The sequence below is a fragment of the Haliaeetus albicilla genome, chromosome 26 (assembly GCF_947461875.1).
Source record: "Haliaeetus albicilla chromosome 26, bHalAlb1.1, whole genome shotgun sequence".
Lineage (NCBI taxonomy): Eukaryota > Metazoa > Chordata > Aves > Accipitriformes > Accipitridae > Haliaeetus > Haliaeetus albicilla.
This window is the reverse complement of record NC_091508.1, coordinates 17,317,517-17,335,429: the sequence shown is the minus strand read 5'-3', so window position 1 is coordinate 17,335,429 and position 17,913 is coordinate 17,317,517. Positions and strand designations below refer to the sequence as shown.

The window sequence follows — 17,913 nt, the reverse complement described above, 5'->3', positions numbered from 1 at the left end:
GATCAAAAGGACATGGAAAGGTGCTGCTGCCTGGCGCTCTGACCAGACCACTGTGCCGAAGGGCCCCAGTGAACCACTCAAACAGGGAAACCCTCTTTTTGGACATGGAGTCTAAGAGGAGGGTTTGAAAAGCCTTGCTAACAGACAAACACGGGTTTTCCTCAACATTGATTTATTTTTAAATATACTACGCAAGAGAGACTGGAATAAAAAATAAATCAAAAAAATGAAAAATAGAGAAAGAGAGGAGGAAGAATTGAAAGTCATGTACAGAAACAATCTGTACTGGACCAAATTAAAGGGGAAACAACCCCCTTAAGTATCACAGAGATGAAGGACAGAGCTATTTACACACTGTAAAAAAGACAAGTCTACAAAAGTGTGTAATAACAAGATACAAATGTATAATATAGTGGCACAATATGTTATCAAAGTAAAAACAGTACCTCCAGGAAAGAGACAGTCCAAGGGTTGGTTGGTTTTTTTTTTTTTTCCTTTACATTTTTAAAGGCAGCCTGTGGCAGAAGTGTGTATTTTCTTTTGAACATTTGTCATGGCTGTTTGTGAGGGCGAGAAGTGGCGTGAACACACACGAGTGAACTACTAGAAATCATATACAAAACAAACAGTTCCAAAGAGAACAGAATAAAATACAATTGAAGGCAATTAGTGTTTAAGATACACAAGAGGGGTCACGAGTTACTGAGGAACAGGACATGGAAAATGCTTTTTTCTCTTGTTTGGAACTGTTAAGAGGAGTTAAATTGCACCGTTAATAGCCCTAAACCTTGTTCTTTCACTATTTTCACGAGTCACAGTTAGTTCCCAGTTGTGTTGCATTAGTTGGGAAGGTCACAGGACCTTGGAAAGGAAGCCCAGGAGTCCTGCTGTCAGCATTTTGTGGCAGTTTCCTCAGGAGATGCACCCAAGAGAAGCATCTGCAGTCTTCACAGATCCTTGTTTGATGCTGGATGGAACAACACTGGCATGAAGGTAGTGACGGTTTTAACCCCAAAGTACTGGCATCTGAGCTCTTCATGGGGAGTTAGCACTGGCACGGAAAGGGAGGCACCACAGCCCCTCAAAGCACAGGTCTCTACGGGAGGGCAGAAGCCAGGTCCCATCTCCGCTCATAGAACAAAACCCTGGAAATCCAACTAGAGAAACAGCAGTTCTCGCCCATCTGCGATGTGCAAGCTCAGCTGAAACGACTGTTGGAGGCACAGTGGTAACTCTGAGCTCATCCTAAGCTATCTCCCCCTGCTGCAACCCTCCTGTCTTTCAGGGAGCGATGCCTTGCTCAGCACCAGCCTACTGCTCCCTGACCTCTGCAACCCTCCACCCCAAACGCCAGCCCGATTAATGTTAGATATCATGAGAGTGTGACAGCACATCCTTCCTCAGACCTTCTCCAGTCCTCTTTCGCTACCAGGGGAGATCTGCAAACAGGCTCCTGTGCCACTACATTAGAGGGTGCTGTCTGCAATATTCTGAACCCGAGCAATTCGTTTGGGCTCAATAACATTAAGAAATTACTGAAAACACAGAAACGAAGGGCAGCAGGCGGAATCATAGCAATAATTTGGGCGAACATCACTTGTAGCATTCTGTCATTAAAAAAACCTTACATTAACAATTTTCCCCCCTTCCCACCCAAGCACCAAATCTGTCGCATTAATGTCTGGTAAATGTCAGACTCGGGCCAGGGACATGTGCTGCAACTCTCCCAAGAAATGCAGTGGGTATACTGCTAATCAAACACTCATCCTTGTGTACAGTGGGGCAGAGGGAGGGAACGAAAATGCAGTAGAAAGTCCTCCTGAGGAGGATGGCATCTCAGTGTCCATCAGTCTGGCTTCAGTCTTAAATCATCTGTCCAGAACAATAAAATATTAATAAAAAGGCATGGTGTGACATCAGCATTTAGACTTGTAGTCCACAAGGCAAGAACTCCACAGATAAGACGATTACGAGTATATGAAACACAGGGAATCTGAGTTAAGAGGGTGGAAAGTGCCTCTTGAACACAGCCCTGCCCTTTGGAGCTGGGGCATCCGTTCACAGTCTGCCTTTTGCACAGCCCTAACCTGAACGCCCCAGTCCTTTGTCAGTCCACACATTACCCTCTCCCACAGTTGGCTTTGGCCCATTGTGATTTATTTATTTTTTAAAATTTTTTTTAACCTGGCTTCTGCTACCTCTGAACAATGTCGCTGATTTCTTTCACTGAACTGAGAAGTTTGCTAAAGTCCTGGGTGGCTGCAGGACCGCTGCCAGCTGTTGCCGGGCAGATCTGAAGCTCCCGTAGGTTATTCTCCAGCTTATTGATGGCCTCCCGAAAGGCAAATTTGTTCCTCATCTGCTGAATGGAGTCCACATAGCTCACACAGAACGTGTAAAGGTTCTTGCCAGCCTCCAAGACAGCGCTGTGGCTTGCCATTTGTTCAGAGTTCTTGCTGATGGCGATCCGCAGAGCCTCAGTGCTTTCCAACACCACCCCTTTAGTGATGGTGCCACTGGCAATCCTCTCTGGCGGCTGCCGGGTCTTCCGCAGCGAGACCCTAGTGGATATAAGAGGGATGAAGGCTGTAGATGATGGCTGGTCCCCGCCTGGGGCAGAGGGTACAGATGAGGAAGAGGCAGCTGGGGCTGTCGTGCTCATCAGCAGCTTTGTAGAGGACTGTGGCTTTGGTACAGAGGGGATCCCCAGCTTTTTCACACCTTCCCCTGACTGGTTTGGCTTGACAGCATCACTGCTTGCAGCCTCTCCAACCTGAGTCAACTGTTTGGATTTCAGCCCAGACACCACATCTGCTGCTGCTTCATGGCTGGGACTGTGAGAAACCTTCCCAGGCTTGCTGATGGACGATGAAGAAAGCGGAAGTGGAGGTGCTGGTTTCAGCTTCGATAACTTCCCTTTGTCCTTCCCTGCCGACTCTGAGGTCTGCTTGAGCCTCCTCAGTCGTGGCTCCTCAGAGGAAGCCTTACCGGCAACCACGAACCCAGCAGGGTTGGGTTTGGCAGCAGAACCTTGGTCCATCGTCACAGTGGTACCTAAGGCACTGGATTTGACTCCATCGTCCTTGTGGAGCATGCTGGAGGAAAGAGGGGCAGCAGGTTGCCTACGGCCAAGTTTTGGCGTCAGAGTGGGAGGGCTGGAGCCAGGGCTTGACTCTGCATCTTTGAACACATCGTCAGTGGTCTCTTCATTTTTCTTAAGCAGCCGTGGAGGAGGGGTCACTGTTCCCCTGACAGAAATGTCTGTCTTGGCCTCGTTTGCCCGCTTCCGAGGCAGTGCTGGCTTTTCACTTTTGTGTCCACCAAAAGTAGAGGAATCAAACTGGCGTCCCGTGGACTGCAAATCCCGAGGCAGAGTAACAGATTTCCATTCTGTGTCTTTTGCTCCGTGGGGCACACAGGAGGCTGAGCAGGACCTTAAGAAACGCTTGCTGGAGTTGGAACTACTCTCCTCTTCACCAGCCACCCCTCGACTGCTGCTCATCGTGCTCGACTTCTTCCGTAAATGGGGCGATAAAAATCCAGAGTTCCCAGCAACAACCCCATTGGTGACACCAGCCCCATTGCTTGGGCTCTGAAACTTGGAGGGGTCAGCTGCATCTGTGGGGGGTGCAATGAAAGCTCCATTGCCAGCATCCCTGCACTCCTCCTCCCCACCCGCCCTGCGGTCCGAGTGGCCGTCCATCTCTCTGAAGGAACTGCTCCGTTTCGGAGGGGTAGGAGCAGTCTTCTTCTTCTTCTTGATAAGGGCGCTGAAGAGGTTGTGCTTTTTGTCTTTCGGAAGCAGCCTCTCATCTTCATTCAAACTACTCTCCATGGCCACCCTCTCCTTCCGTGGGAGCAAGGGAGAAATAGCAGGTTCGTGATCCAGAGGGTCTGCAAGGGAAAGAAAAGAGTTTATTGAGCATTGCTTCAGGAGCCAGAATAATCGGTTTTCTTCCAGGATCAAACCACTGCAGCACCTCCGAAAGGTGCAGGTTCTGTAAAGAGACACAGTTTCAGACCAGAAGTAAAGCAAATACAGCCACATTCAAGCCCAGACTGAACATGGTCCCTAGTCCTGCATACATTCATTTCTGAGGTGGCCTCTACAGAACTCAGCTGCCAAATTACCCTCCCTGTAGGCTTCTGATTTAAACAGCGACATACAAACACAAAATGTTTATGTTCAGATTCCCGCTCTCACATCTGGAGACTTGTCTAAACTTCACACCGTGAAGAAGATAAATATTAAGAGGCCTTTGCTTTAGTCCCTGTGCTGTTGCTGTCTTTTGAATAGCCGACCCTCTGAATTAATAAGATATCTCTCTAACCCACCTCCATCCCCAGTCTCCTTGTTCACTTAAGATTCCGATACTCCTAACCTCCTTTCCTGATGTCATCCTTTGTGGGGAATGGAAATAATTTTTTCACAAGCAGAAATCAAGACGCCCTTTGACAGCTGAACACTTCAGGTCATACCACCACGAAGATGGCCAGCTTTGTACAATAATGGAGGAAAGTGGCAGTAACAGCCTCCTTCAGCAGCATTGCTCCAGACGCAAATGATGGGGTGACCCTTTTTCCGCTTAACAAGAGGCATTTAAAAATCAGTAGTGGTGTCGTGGTTTCAGCCCAGCCGGTAACAAAGGACCACGCGGCCGCTCGCTCACTCCTCCCGCCCCCCTCCGGTGGGATGGGGGGAAGACGGAGGAGAGGAAAAAAAAACAAACCTGGAACCTCGAGGGTTGAGATAAAGGCAGTTTACTGGAACAACACAAAGAAATTGCAACAACAACAACGGTACTAATGAAAAAGTATACAAAAAAAAGAGTGATGCACAGTGCAACTGCTCACCACCCGGGACCCGACGCTCTGCCACTTCCCCCACCGAAAAGAAGAGCCCACCCCCCGGCCCGCTCCCCCTTTATATACTGAGCATGATGTCACATGGTATGGAATAGCTCCTTGGCCAGTTCAGGTCAGCTGCCCCGGCTATGCCCCCCACCTCCCAGGTTCCTGTAAAAATTAACTCTATCCCAGCTGAACCCAGGACATTATCCACCCCTTATTCTATACCATCTACATCATGCCCAGATCTTACATTTTCCAGTCGACCACTACCACTTCCTTGTCTTATACATATAAGTATATGGACTTGCGTCCGTCCCCGTCGTCCCCCCGCACACACACACACACACGAATGGTATTCCTTTAGCGTATGGGCTATTCCTCTAATGTGTCCATTGATTTTATTTAGTCCATGACTTTGGGGCTCCATCTGTTGTAACAGTTCTTCAGGATAAGAGAGATGGTGTGAGATGGTGGGTTGTTGTATGCTGCCTCTGGAACTTGTGGCTAGTACATTTGGTGCAACTCACGCCCTTGTTCTGCAGGTCGAGGATGTTGATCTTGAGGAAATTGCTGGGTGTCAGTTCAAGTTCTGTCGCTGTTGTACTTGGCTTAGTTTCAAAGTCCATCCCGCAGTCATTTGGGTAATTCTTACAGTAATACCCTTGATATGGCATATAGACACTATAGATACAATGACATGCATTGGCAGGGTATTTAGCAGTTAGGTATCATACAGCCCAATTCACTGGCTATTCTCTCCCAAAATCAAATCTCCCTGAGGTACACATCGAACTTCCCCATCCTTCTGCATCACCCACCAGGTGTACCCAGGTCCCTGAGCAAAAACAACCCCTTGAATGGGTTTGCCTCTGCTTGAGGGAGGACTAACCCAGACTGTCTTTCCTAACATACTCCTCATGCGCACTACAGGGACTTTATCGCCTTCTACAGTATGTGGAAGTCTTGGTTGGGCGGGGCCAGCCCGATTGGCGGATCCTCTAGTATTAACTAACCAGGTGGCTTTTGTTAAATGTGTATCCCAATGTTTGAAAGTCCCACCCCCCATTGCTCTCAATGTAGTTTTCAGCAGTCCGTTGTATCGTTCGATTTTTCCGGAGGCTGGTGCGTGATAAGGGATGTGATATACCCACTCAATGCCGTGTTCTTTGGCCCAGGTATCTACGAGGTTGTTTCGGAAGTGAGTCCCGTTGTCTGACTCGATTCTTTCTGGGGTGCCGTGTTGCCATAAAATTTTCTCTTCAAGGCCCAGAATAGTGTTCTGGGCAGTGGCATGGGACACAGGGTATGTTTCCAGCCATCCAGTGGTTGCTTCCACCATTGTAAGCACATGGCACTTGCCTTGGCGTGTTCGTGGGAGTGTGATATAGTCAATCTGCCAGGCCTCCCACTGTTTATATTTCAGCCATCGCCCCCCATGCGACAGGGGTTTTTGCCGCTTGGCTTGCTTAATTGCGGCACATGTTTCACATTCGTGGATGACCTGTGCGATAGTGTCCATGGTCAAGTCCACCCCTCGATCTCGAGCCCATCTATATGTTGCATCTCTCCCCTGATGGCCTGAGGTATCGTGGGCCCACCGAGCCATAAATAGCTCACCCCTACGTTGCCAGTCCAGGTCCACCTGAGACACTTCAATCTTGGCGGCCTGATCTGCCTGCTGATTGTTTTGATGTTCTTCAGTGGCCCGACTCTTGGGTACATGAGCATCTACATGACGTACTTTTACCACTAGCTTCTCTATCCGAACAGCGATATCTTGCCACAGTGCGGCAGCCCAAATGGGTTTACCTCTGCGTTGCCAGTTGCCCTTCTTCCATTGCTGTAGCCACCCCCATAGGGCATTTGCCACCATCCATGAGTCAGTATAGAGATAGAGCACTGGCCACTTTTCTCTTTCAGCAATATCTAATGCTAGCTGGATGGCTTTCACCTCCGCAAACTGACTCGATTCACCTTCTCCTTCAGCAGTTTCTGCAACTAGTCGTGTAGGACTCCATACAGCAGCCTTCCACCTCCGATGTTTTCCCACGATGCGACAGGACCCATCAGTGAACAGGGCATATTGCCTCTCATTTTCTGGCAGTTTATTATACAGCGGGGCCTCTTCAGCCCGTGTCACCTCCTCCTCTGGCAACATTCCAAAGTCTTTGTCTTCTGGCCAGTCCGTGATCACTTCTAAAATTCCTGGGCGACTGGGGTTTCCTATGCGAGCCCGTTGTGTGATCAGTGCAATCCACTTACTCCACGTGGCATCAGTCGCGTGATGTGTAGAGGAAACTTTCCCTTTGAACATCCAGCCCAGCACTGGCAGTCGGGGTGCTAAGAAGAGCTGTGTTTCAGTACCAACCACTTCTGAAGCGGCTCGAACTCCTTCATATGCTGCCAATATCTCTTTTTCAGTTGGAGTATAGCGAGCCTCGGATCCTCGATATCCCCGACTCCAAAACCCCAGGGGTCGGCCTCGGGTCTCTCCAGGTGCTTTCTGCCAAAGGCTCCAGGTAGGGCCATTCTCCCCAGCTGCAGTGTAGAGTACATTTTTAACATCTGGTCCTGTCCGGACTGGCCCAAGAGCTACTGCATGAACAATCTCCCGCTTAATTTGTTCAAAGGCTTGTCGTTGCTCAGGCCCCCATTTAAAATCGTTCTTCTTCCGGGTAACTTGGTAGAGAGGACTTACAATTTGACTGTAATTTGGAATATGCATTCTCCAAAAGCCCACAACACCTAAGAAAGCCTGTGTTTCCTTTTTATTAGTCGGTGAGGACATAGCTGCTATTTTGTTGATCACGTCCGCAGGGATCTGACGACGCCCGTCTTGCCATTTTACTCCTAAGAACTGGATTTCCTGCGCAGGTCCCTTGACCTTACTTTCTTTTATGGCAAAGCCAGCCTTCAAAAGGATTTGGATTATTTTCTTCCCTTTCTCAAAAACTTCTTCTGCCGTGCTGCCCCATATGATGATGTCATCAATATATTGCAGGTGCTCTGGAGCTTCACCTTTTTCTAGTGCAGTCTGGATCAGTCCATGGCAAATAGTGGGGCTGTGTTTCCACCCCTGGGGCAGTCGATTCCAGGTGTACTGGACACCCCTCCAAGTGAAAGCAAACTGTGGCCTGCACTCCGCTGCCAAAGGAATGGAGAAAAATGCATTAGCAATGTCAATTGTGGCATACCACTTAGCTGTCTTTGATTCCAGTTCATATTGAAGCTCTAACATATCTGGCACAGCAGCGCTCAGCGGTGGCGTGACTTCATTCAGCCCACGATAATCTACTGTTAGTCTCCAATCCCCATTAGATTTCCGCACGGGCCATATGGGACTATTAAAGGGTGAGTGAGTCTTGCTGATCACTCCTTGGCTCTCCAATTGGCAAATCAGCTTATGGATGGGGATCAGGGAGTCTCGGTTGGTGCGATATTGCCGCCGGTGCACCGTCGTGGTAGCAATTGGCACCTGTTGTTCTTCAACCTTCAGCAACCCCACAACCGAAGGGTCCTGGGAGAGACCAGGCAGGGTAGACAGCTGTTCAATCTCCTCCGTCTCCAATGCAGCTATACCAAAGGCCCAACGGTACCCTTTTGGGTCCTTGAAATACCCCCTTCTGAGATAATCTATACCAAGGATGCACGGGGCCTCTGGGCCAGTTGCAATGGGGTGTTTATGCCACTCATTCCCGGTTAGACTCATTTCGGCTTCCAATACGGTTAGCTCTTGGGATCCCCCTGTCACACCAGAGATACAGATGGGTTCTGCCCCTTTATAACTTGATGGCATTAGGGTACATTGTGCACCAGTGTCTACTAGAGCCTTATATTCCTGTGGGTCTGACGTGCCAGGCCATCGAATCCACACTGTCCAGTAGACTCGGTTGTCCCTCTCCTCCACCTGGCTGGAGGCAGGGCCCCTCTAATCCTGGTTAGAATATCTGTTACCCACTTTTTGCACATGTGAATCAGAAGTCCCTTCAAGAGGATCAGAAATGAGATCGGCCCATCTACTGCGCCCGGGGGACTGCTCACGGGAAACTGGAGCAGCAGTTTTCCAAGAAGAATCTTCTTTTCTGGTTGCTTTTTCTCGCAACTCCCGTACCCGTGAATCCAAGACTGAGGTAGGTTTTCCATCCCACTTCCTCATGTCCTCTCCATGGTCACGCAGGTAAAACCACAGGTTAGCCCGTCGTGTGTACTTTCTCTCTCCTCTCTCTTGGGCAGAGGAACGCTTACTCCCAATAACTGCAATGCGGGCCTGTACAGGTGAGGAGGAGGACATATCTACTTTGAATTGCTGGAACTCTCGGGACAATTCCTCTACAGCTGAGACACAGGCCCGTAGGGAGGAAGAGAGACTTCCTTCATATTGCCGGAGTTGGACAGCCAATTCATCCACCGTTTGTCCATAGCCTTCTTTCCAGGACATTACTGCCAATGAGTTGGCATAGGTTGGTGGTGCACTTCGTAGAAACTTCCGCCACATCGGTTGTGTGCATTGGACTTCATCTGGATCTGTGGGTGACTGCGCATTTTCTGGATCATTATAAATCACCTCCAGCACGGCTAATTCCCTCAGGTACTGGATACCTCTCTCCATGGTGGTCCACTTGCCTTGGTGACATGTAACTTCATCCCTGAAAGGGTATCTTTCCTTTACACCTAACAGAAGTCGCCTCCAGAGGCTGAGGACTTGTGTTTTTCTCCCAATCGCCTTGTCGATACCCCCTTCTCTAGACAGAGATCCCAACTGCTTGGCTTCCTTACCCTCTAATTCCACACTACTAGCCCCATTATCCCAGCATCGGAGCAGCCAGGTAACAATGTGCTCACCTGGGTGGCGGCTAAAATCTTTTCGCATGTCACGCAACTCACTCAGGGATAGAGATCGGGTAATTATTTCAGGTTCTGCCTCTTCCTCCTGTTCTCGCGATGACCCTGGTTCATCTTCATCTCTCACTGAGCGAACTGATTTCTTTGTGTGTTTCTTTTTCTGTACAGGGGCAACTGATACTGGCACAGGTTGGTTCTCTGGTTTAGTGGCAGTATCTGTCACCGGGGTAGGGGCAGCCATGGTGCCTGTTGTCGTGGTAGGGGCGGCCACGGTGCATGTTGTCGGGGTTGGGGCAGCCACGGTGCATGTTGTCGGGGTTGGGGCAGCCACGGTGCATGTTGTCTTGTTTTCCATCTTTTCCCCCTTTTCCCCCTGGGGGTGCTGCATAGTATCAAGCAGGGTTTGGTAGATACCGGCCAGGGCCCAGCACAGTGTAGTGAGTTGTGTGTCTCTGGGATAGCCACAGCATTTTCCTTTCAAAAATTCTATCACTTCATGAGGGTTCTGCAGTTGTTCGGGAGTGAACTTCCAAGTCACTGGAGGTGAGAAGTTCTCTAGATACCTGCCCACCTCCTCCCACACGCCGTGCCACCCATGAATATCCAGCTTTGGGACAGATCTCTGGGTGGTACTCTTAAAGAGCCTCTTTGTAGCCCTAGACAAGACCTGAAACATAGTCAGGAGGCATAGCACTAACAGCACACAGGCTTGCGCATCCCAAGGATATTCAAAATTCTCGAAAACTGTTGTAATTAGTTGGAAAGAGAAAAGGGAGGGGAACGGATGGGGGGAAGTATCCCCCCCTGACTTCCCCATGGGTTGGGTGTAATTACCAATAAAATCCGACAGAAGGTGCCCAAAGTCTGGAAATGATATCACTGCCTCATACAGATAACAGCTTAACCTCATGACCAGTGATGTAATCATTTCACAAGTCGACATTGCCCAGTACAGCAAAATGATAATCCCAATCACTCTCCCAGAGATGAGATACGCAACTGCAGGCAATACATAAAGCATATAAGAACTTACAAAACGCCACCATGTAAACAGCTGAATCAACATTGTGACTAACATCTATTTATCTAGTATAAGAAATGCGTATGACAAATTTGTTTCAACACGCTCTGGCCAGATCTGTCGTTATCTCAACCCTTCGTGCCCCACGTTGGGCGCCAAAAAGGACTGTCGTGGTTTCAGCCCAGCCGGTAACAAAGGACCACGCGGCCGCTCGCTCACTCCTCCCGCCCCCCTCCGGTGGGATGGGGGGAAGACGGAGGAGAGGAAAAAAAAACAAACCTGGAACCTCGAGGGTTGAGATAAAGGCAGTTTACTGGAACAACACAAAGAAATTGCAACAACAACAACGGTACTAATGAAAAAGTATACAAAAAAAAGAGTGATGCACAGTGCAACTGCTCACCACCCGGGACCCGACGCTCTGCCACTTCCCCCACCGAAAAGAAGAGCCCACCCCCCGGCCCGCTCCCCCTTTATATACTGAGCATGATGTCACATGGTATGGAATAGCTCCTTGGCCAGTTCAGGTCAGCTGCCCCGGCTATGCCCCCCACCTCCCAGGTTCCTGTAAAAATTAACTCTATCCCAGCTGAACCCAGGACAAGTGGTTTATAATAAATTTATCCAGAGTCCTGAAGGTCTCCATATTTGACTGACAGGGCGTCTCATTCCCAGGCCAGGCACTCAGATGGCATTCTAATTCAAAGGAGGAATGCCTTCAGGGCAGCATATACATTTACAGCCCCACTAGGCAGTAAGAAGGGAGATGAAGCAGAGTCATAGGGGAAAAGGAGAATGCTTCTTAGTCACATATTGGTGATCACCATGCTATGGGTAGGATTTTGGTTGAGGAAGGGATTTTCGTTGAGGAGAGAGAATTTGAAGAAAAAATTGCTGCATACTTTGAGAAGACAGCATGCTTCCACAGGACCACATGCAGTTAAACCATTCCCACACAAAAACTTATGGGGACCTGGACAACCAGAAGAGCTCTCACAGCACTTTGGGAGGCCATGGCCTTACTGTGTCTAGACACAGTGGGGCTGCGGAGGATCCAGAGAAAACTAGCAGCTTGCACTGAGGATCAGCTTCCAGCCAGTGGACTTGCTATGGAAACACTGACAATTGAAGGGGAAACTGCAATAAAACTTTAATGTGAAATATTTTCTTTCACAATAAAGAGTGAAATGGTTCCCAGCATAATGTTAAAATCATATTATTCCTGCTGCACTTGAATCTCTCAAAGCCCTTAAGTATTTAAATGAAGTTATTTTACTTCAAAGCTTGTAATACTAGGCAATTATATTTCCTATATACAGTAAATAACATTCCTTTCTAAATCACTGATACTTCCTTTTTCAAACATTTAACATCCCCTCTTTTCTTCCCCTCTTTGTCTAGATGTACATCTGCTACTGAAACATGTACTACTAGGTGACATTACACAAAAAAAGGTCAGTCACATGAATGGTCAGAGAAGGCAGCCTCAATAGGAGCTGGAAAAAAACACTGTATTTCGTTTTACCTTAATGTTTTTCAGATGAGCTAGATACAAATCTACTGCATACATTCAGCGTTTTACCACTGCTTTTATTACCTCAGAAGGGAAGGTAAGTTCTTGAAGAAACTGATTGAAAGAGAGTTTAATTTCATGGAAGATTCTGTAAATACCTCTTTGTCCCTTGCTGAAATTATATTTGGTACCTGCCAAGAGTAATACTCTTCAGTGCTCCAAGCACAAATCTGGTAGGATGGAACAGTGAAGAAACCTCCCTTATGGGGCTTGCTAAACCTGAGCAATCCTCCTGCTTTAAATTATGCACTGTGGTAGTGTAAAGTGGCTTGAACACAGCAGATTACCCAGCACTCAGATGCAGTGGGAGATCCCACCGATAGCTCCTGCCAGGGAGTGGGAAGAAGATATGATCAGAGAGCTCTGTGCTCAGGTTCTGGTCTATAGGGAGCTGCAGGCAACAGCCATTAAGTTAAAAGAACTCCTAGGGCTTCTCTAAGCAACGGCAGGTAAAATGCCAATCCCTCAGTCAGTTAAGGATTCAAACTCCCAGCTGCTGTGTGTATCTGGTCCCAAGATTAACAACGTACCTTTGCAAAAAAATAATAAAAGGAGTTCTGAACCCAGGAAGGCAAACTCAGCAGCCTGTCACCCAGAAACACAATACTGGTACAGAAAGATGGCACTTGTTATTAGACACAGCTTTGCCTAGGTGAAGACCTGGAGCTGGACGTGCATTTTGTTTTCCTCTGTATTTCCTGAAGGAAAAATGACTTTAATTAAAACCTACCACATTCCCCCTGGCCTCGAGCATGTGCAGTCTCCAAGCCTTCGTTGGCATCTTTGCTTTCAGCAGCTCTCCTTGATGTTCGTGTTTTGGTTGGTAACTCTGGGGCCTGGAGGAAATTGCTCACTACACTCCTCATGCCCTTCTTTCCCAATTCCTTCTCCACCTCTGCAACGAACAGAAGAAAAACAATCACTATAATCAACAGAAGATAAGAACTATTGTGCTGTTCAGACTTAATAGCACAAAAGAAAAGCGAACAACACAAGGTAGAGTTTCCTTGAGGTTGTTCAGCCATTTGAGCCTTTAAAAATCAGGTGCGTGCCCATACACAGAAAAAGCCCACATGTAAACGCCTCTGTTTTCTATGCCATTCACACCAGGCCGTATAACCTAGGACTGAGTTTCACTGCAAAGCAGCGTATGAGCAACGTGCAGTGTTAAGGATGCAGTTGGCCCTTTTCCCATCCCTAGAATTGCTGGTCCGAGAGGGACCCAGACCTACCATCCGATATGCTGGATTCCTGAAACATCGTTTCAAAGGCCTGATGGATCTCAGCAAAGGAGGGTCTATCGGAAGGGCTCCACTGCCAGCCTGAAAAAACAACACCACTCAAAACTTCCTGCCAGCATTAGACGTTCAGTACACTGCACCAGGAGGAGCTAGCTACCGCAGTTCCTTTTTTATAAAATGGGCGAGATAAAACAATGACGTGAAAACCTCATCTGAAGGGTGCTGGGTATCTGCAACCACCACTAAGCCAAAGTAATGCTGGAAAAAAAAAACGCATCACACTGTTAAGTCACGTACCAAAAGGCCACAATGGAAGAGTAACAGTCGGTCCCTTAAGAAGCCTAATGAAGCTCCTGCTTCATCCTTAGAGCACAAGCTTTTCTTTAAATTGTTAGGAAAAAGGAGACAAAGAAAACATTGAGCTGAACAACAAATCTCTCCCCCAGGCCTATGTGCTCCCAGTAGAGAAGAACATAGCGTGTTCGTCCTCTGGGGAAAGCAGTTTTAAGCAAACACTTCTACATAGCATTGCACCTTCACTGGAACTGGCAGGGGGTTTCTTGTGCCTTGCTGTATGTGGCCAGATCCTGGCAATTTTACTGCACCTCTGCAGAGCTAAAAAGCAGCATTTGCAGGGCTGAGGAACACTTACATGCTCTCATGAGCTCATAAACTTTCTCAGGACAGCCTTCCGGGCGCTCCATACGGTAGTCTTTCTCCAACAGCTCATAGACTTGAGACAGGTCAATCCCAGGGTAAGGGGACATACCATAGGTTGCAATTTCCCACAGCAGAACGCCAAAGGCTGCAGTGCAGAAGGAAAGAAAAAAATAAAATAAAAAAAGATTAAAAAAATCAATAAGCTTTGTTTTCATCTTAAATTTGAGAGGATGTTTAGTGGGAGTAGTCACTAAACAGTGCTGCACACTTAAACCAGCTCTGGGTGGCTCAGATCCCATGCTCAGCAGCAGCTTAAATGTTAAAGAAGCGTAACAAGCCTCTTCGTCAGCACAGACAAGTCTCCTGCGATATGACAGGGTAGAATTAGACTAATTTTCAATGTATCAGTTGTCTCAAACCTGAACGCCTTGAGATCCTTCAAGTCCTATTAAAGGCACAATTAAGAGACTTCACAGTGGATTAGCTGAAACCATTTCACTGCTGCACTGCAGTCTCTCCCTCAATTTGACAGCTCCTCTCATCTGCAACCTCTCCCTAGAGGACCTGCACATTTTAATAGCTCAGGGCTTTTTGGGGTGCCCTTGTTTAGCTGCAGCATGGTCTAGAGGGGAAACCTGGGAGCCAGCGGTGAGAGGAAAGCTTCAGCAGGTGCTACCAACAAGACAGGGTGAGGGCGAGAGATTTTGGTCACAGGGAAAGCTGAACAGGAAGAGAAAGCACAAAAAGGGTCTTGAAACAGGCAAGGCATTCAAGTCCCAGAAGTCGGTGTGGATGCAGGTCAGCACCAGGGTCAGGCAGCTAACCCAGGAGTCAGGCACACAGAATAAATTCAACACCAGTTCAACAACCTGCATGTAATTAGTTCAGTCACCCTATTCTGTTCTTAACCTGAAGAGAAAGCGATTACAATTCTGCATAAGTAAGGAAATCACATCACATTACATGGTAACACCACCAAGGGCAATTTACATTAGACATTTCTGTGCACAATTTTCTTTGATTGCTGTCTTGAGGCAGTGAGGTGAAAGCGTCTAAACTGTGGCGTGCCCAGCAGCAGCCGTGGCCTCCAGGGATGGCTGGCTTGTTCTAATCAGATCCCAAAGTCCACTGCCCCAACCTACACTACACAAGGTTACGCTAACCCTAATTAAAGACACCCAATACTCCTTTTGGATCTTTCCTTCCTGAGTACTCTACTATTTAAATGCAACAGGGGTCCTGCAGCCACCACAGCGATACAGCAGCGTCCTTGAGACTGTGGCAGATACCTGGCAGCAGCCAACACCGCCACATGCAAGTCAAAGCAGAAAAAAACACCTTGATCAACTCCTTGAGAGGCTGTTTTGGGTATTCCTCCCCCATCTATAAAACATTTTGCATCAGCCAGCTACCTTAAAGTTTCTTCAAAATAAAGCCTTTCTCTGCACAGTTTCCCCAAAACTCCAGAAAGCTTCATCACTGCTTCACCACTATCTGTTGTTCTATATGTAGAAGATGCTCAGGATAACATTTTCCAAGTGCCTTTGGGACCATGTCCCACAAACTTCTCTCTCACGTCTCTGTGCACTTTTGAGAATTTGACCAACAGCTATGGCAGAGATATAAAACCCAAAGAAAGGCTGATAAAAAGTACAATGAGATTTTCTGCAGTCAGATTTGATAGAACGTAGCTCCATTTAGCTAAGCCTACTCTTATCACCAGCACTTCAAGGCTCTTCAATAACCATTTGTCATCAAATTTTCTCTCTGTTTCTCCTCATCTCATTCCAAAGATTATTCTTTTAAAATGCAGAAAGATGAGCTTGGAGCTATCCGATACACATGTAATTTTTTATTTTTTTTTTCACATACAATGAACCAGATACTCACTTTCCTCCTTGACATAGTTAGAAAGGTCCTGGCTACATAACAATATATCGCTTCATAGTTCTGTGCCAGAATTCTATCAAGACAGTAGTATTGGTGTCCTCCAGCCCCATTTCATATATTTCCATAAACACTACAGTAACCTTTATTTTCATATTTGGCAACGATTCAAATGTATAAAGTCAGGTCGGCATCCTCAGTGCTCCACTCAAAGACTGACTTAGTAGAGATTAGTCCCTGCACTCTGACAAGCTCATAGAACAATATGGCTCAAACCACGGAATACACTCCCTCCTGAAATGTTTCACAATGTCCTCATTTCACAGCCCTGGAAAAGAAGACTATAATCTGCATTAATTCGTAATTGCAAATTCTTACCCCAGACATCAGACTTAATGGAGAACTTGTTGTAGGCCAGGCTTTCTGGTGCAGTCCACTTGATAGGGAATTTTGCTCCGGCGTGGGCAGTGTACGTGTCACCTGTCATTAGCCTGCTCAGGCCAAAGTCTGCCACCTTCACCAAGTGGTTCTCCCCTACAAGGCAGTTTCTGGCAGCAAGGTCCCTAAAAACAAGAACAAAAATAGGCAATGAGTAGTCTTTACCGTCTCACTTCTAGCAATAACAAGGAAATCTGCTGTTCCTGAAGAAACCTGGGCCTGTGTATGATTATTTTGATCAGAGTATTACACAGAAATTATGTAGTTATACACATACAAGTAAGAGGGAAAGTTATTTTCCATTCTAGCTTTGTAAGACTGTCATCCAAACTTTTTTTTTAATTTGAAGTGAAAGCTTCAAGAAGCCCCCTCACTTTCAATAAAAGCTGCCACCCTCAGGATAAAAATAATTTAAAGAAATGTCAGTGCTCAAGTTATCAATAGCTGCGGATGAGCACTGAACACACAAAGTCTCAATGCCTGACTTCTTGCCCACCTCTCTAGCAATTCGGTCACCCCAGCCAACACCAGTCGCTCTCCAGAACTCCTTTTCCAGTCCTAGCTCAAGCACCAGGTTTAGCTCCCAGCTATGCTCTTCTTCCTCCCAAGCGTACCACATTTTACAACACAACTTTTTCATACCATGTTTTGGCCTTTTCAAACCTGTTGTAGCCTCTGCGATCAGTATTTACATTTTTAAAGGAGTGGGCAACAAGCAATTTAAGGTTTTCCTCCACATCTTTTCACCTGCCTCTTCCCTGGCAGGTGAGAGATGTGCATGTTGCATTTGCCGCTTCCCTGGCTCGTACTTGCTGTTAGCACCCTTGGAAATGCTTCATGAGTATAGAAATGTAAAGCACAGAATTACCTTTCTCCTAATATTAGGTTTTGTTAAAAACACTTATCCAGATTATGTCACGTTGAACTAAAAATTGATTCTACCAGAAAGCTCGGGTGAGATCTTTAGATACGAGGCAGATGCTGCTGTTTCTTTTGCTTGTTCTGCTCAATCAGAATAAATTAAAAAAAAAAAAAAAAAAAAGTACGTCTTACTAGATGCCCATTAAATTTTCACAGTGTTTTTGAATATACCTTATCAATGCTGATTACTACAATGTGTGTCTAAATAAAAGCTCCTCTTCATAATCAAATTCCTCCTCCTTCCTGATTCATTAAATGAGGTCACAGCCCAGCATTTGAATCCATGGATGTGAACTGTGACAACACTCTTAAAATAATTGGGTAGGTGGGTATGGGGGTGGCTGATAAGGAAAAACGCTACTATTTATTTTAGATAAATGGGTCATCAGAAATAAGTGGAAATAAAATGAACAGGAGAGCAGACAAATGGGATTCATACAAAGCAGTTTTTAAAGTTCACTTCCTACAGGCTGAAAGGA

The 17,913-nt window shown here is 46.9% G+C and overlaps 1 protein-coding gene across 3 annotated transcripts in view; it reads right to left on the bottom strand.

Annotated features, from left to right (window-relative positions):
- Nucleotides 1–155: 155 nt before the first annotated feature.
- ABL1 (ABL proto-oncogene 1, non-receptor tyrosine kinase) overlaps nucleotides 156–17,913 on the bottom strand; it is an 89,465-nt gene continuing 71,707 nt past the window's right edge. For all 3 annotated transcript variants that reach the window (XM_069770672.1, XM_069770675.1, XM_069770673.1), the window contains 5 exons: nucleotides 16,454–16,638; nucleotides 14,181–14,333; nucleotides 13,520–13,609; nucleotides 13,018–13,182; nucleotides 156–3,894 (listed from right to left, as the gene is read on the bottom strand). In XM_069770672.1, coding sequence (XP_069626773.1) covers nucleotides 2,195–3,894; nucleotides 13,018–13,182; nucleotides 13,520–13,609; nucleotides 14,181–14,333; nucleotides 16,454–16,638 — 2,293 coding nt within the window. In that variant the 3' untranslated portion in view covers nucleotides 156–2,194. The remainder of the gene's footprint in view (nucleotides 3,895–13,017; nucleotides 13,183–13,519; nucleotides 13,610–14,180; nucleotides 14,334–16,453; nucleotides 16,639–17,913) is intronic.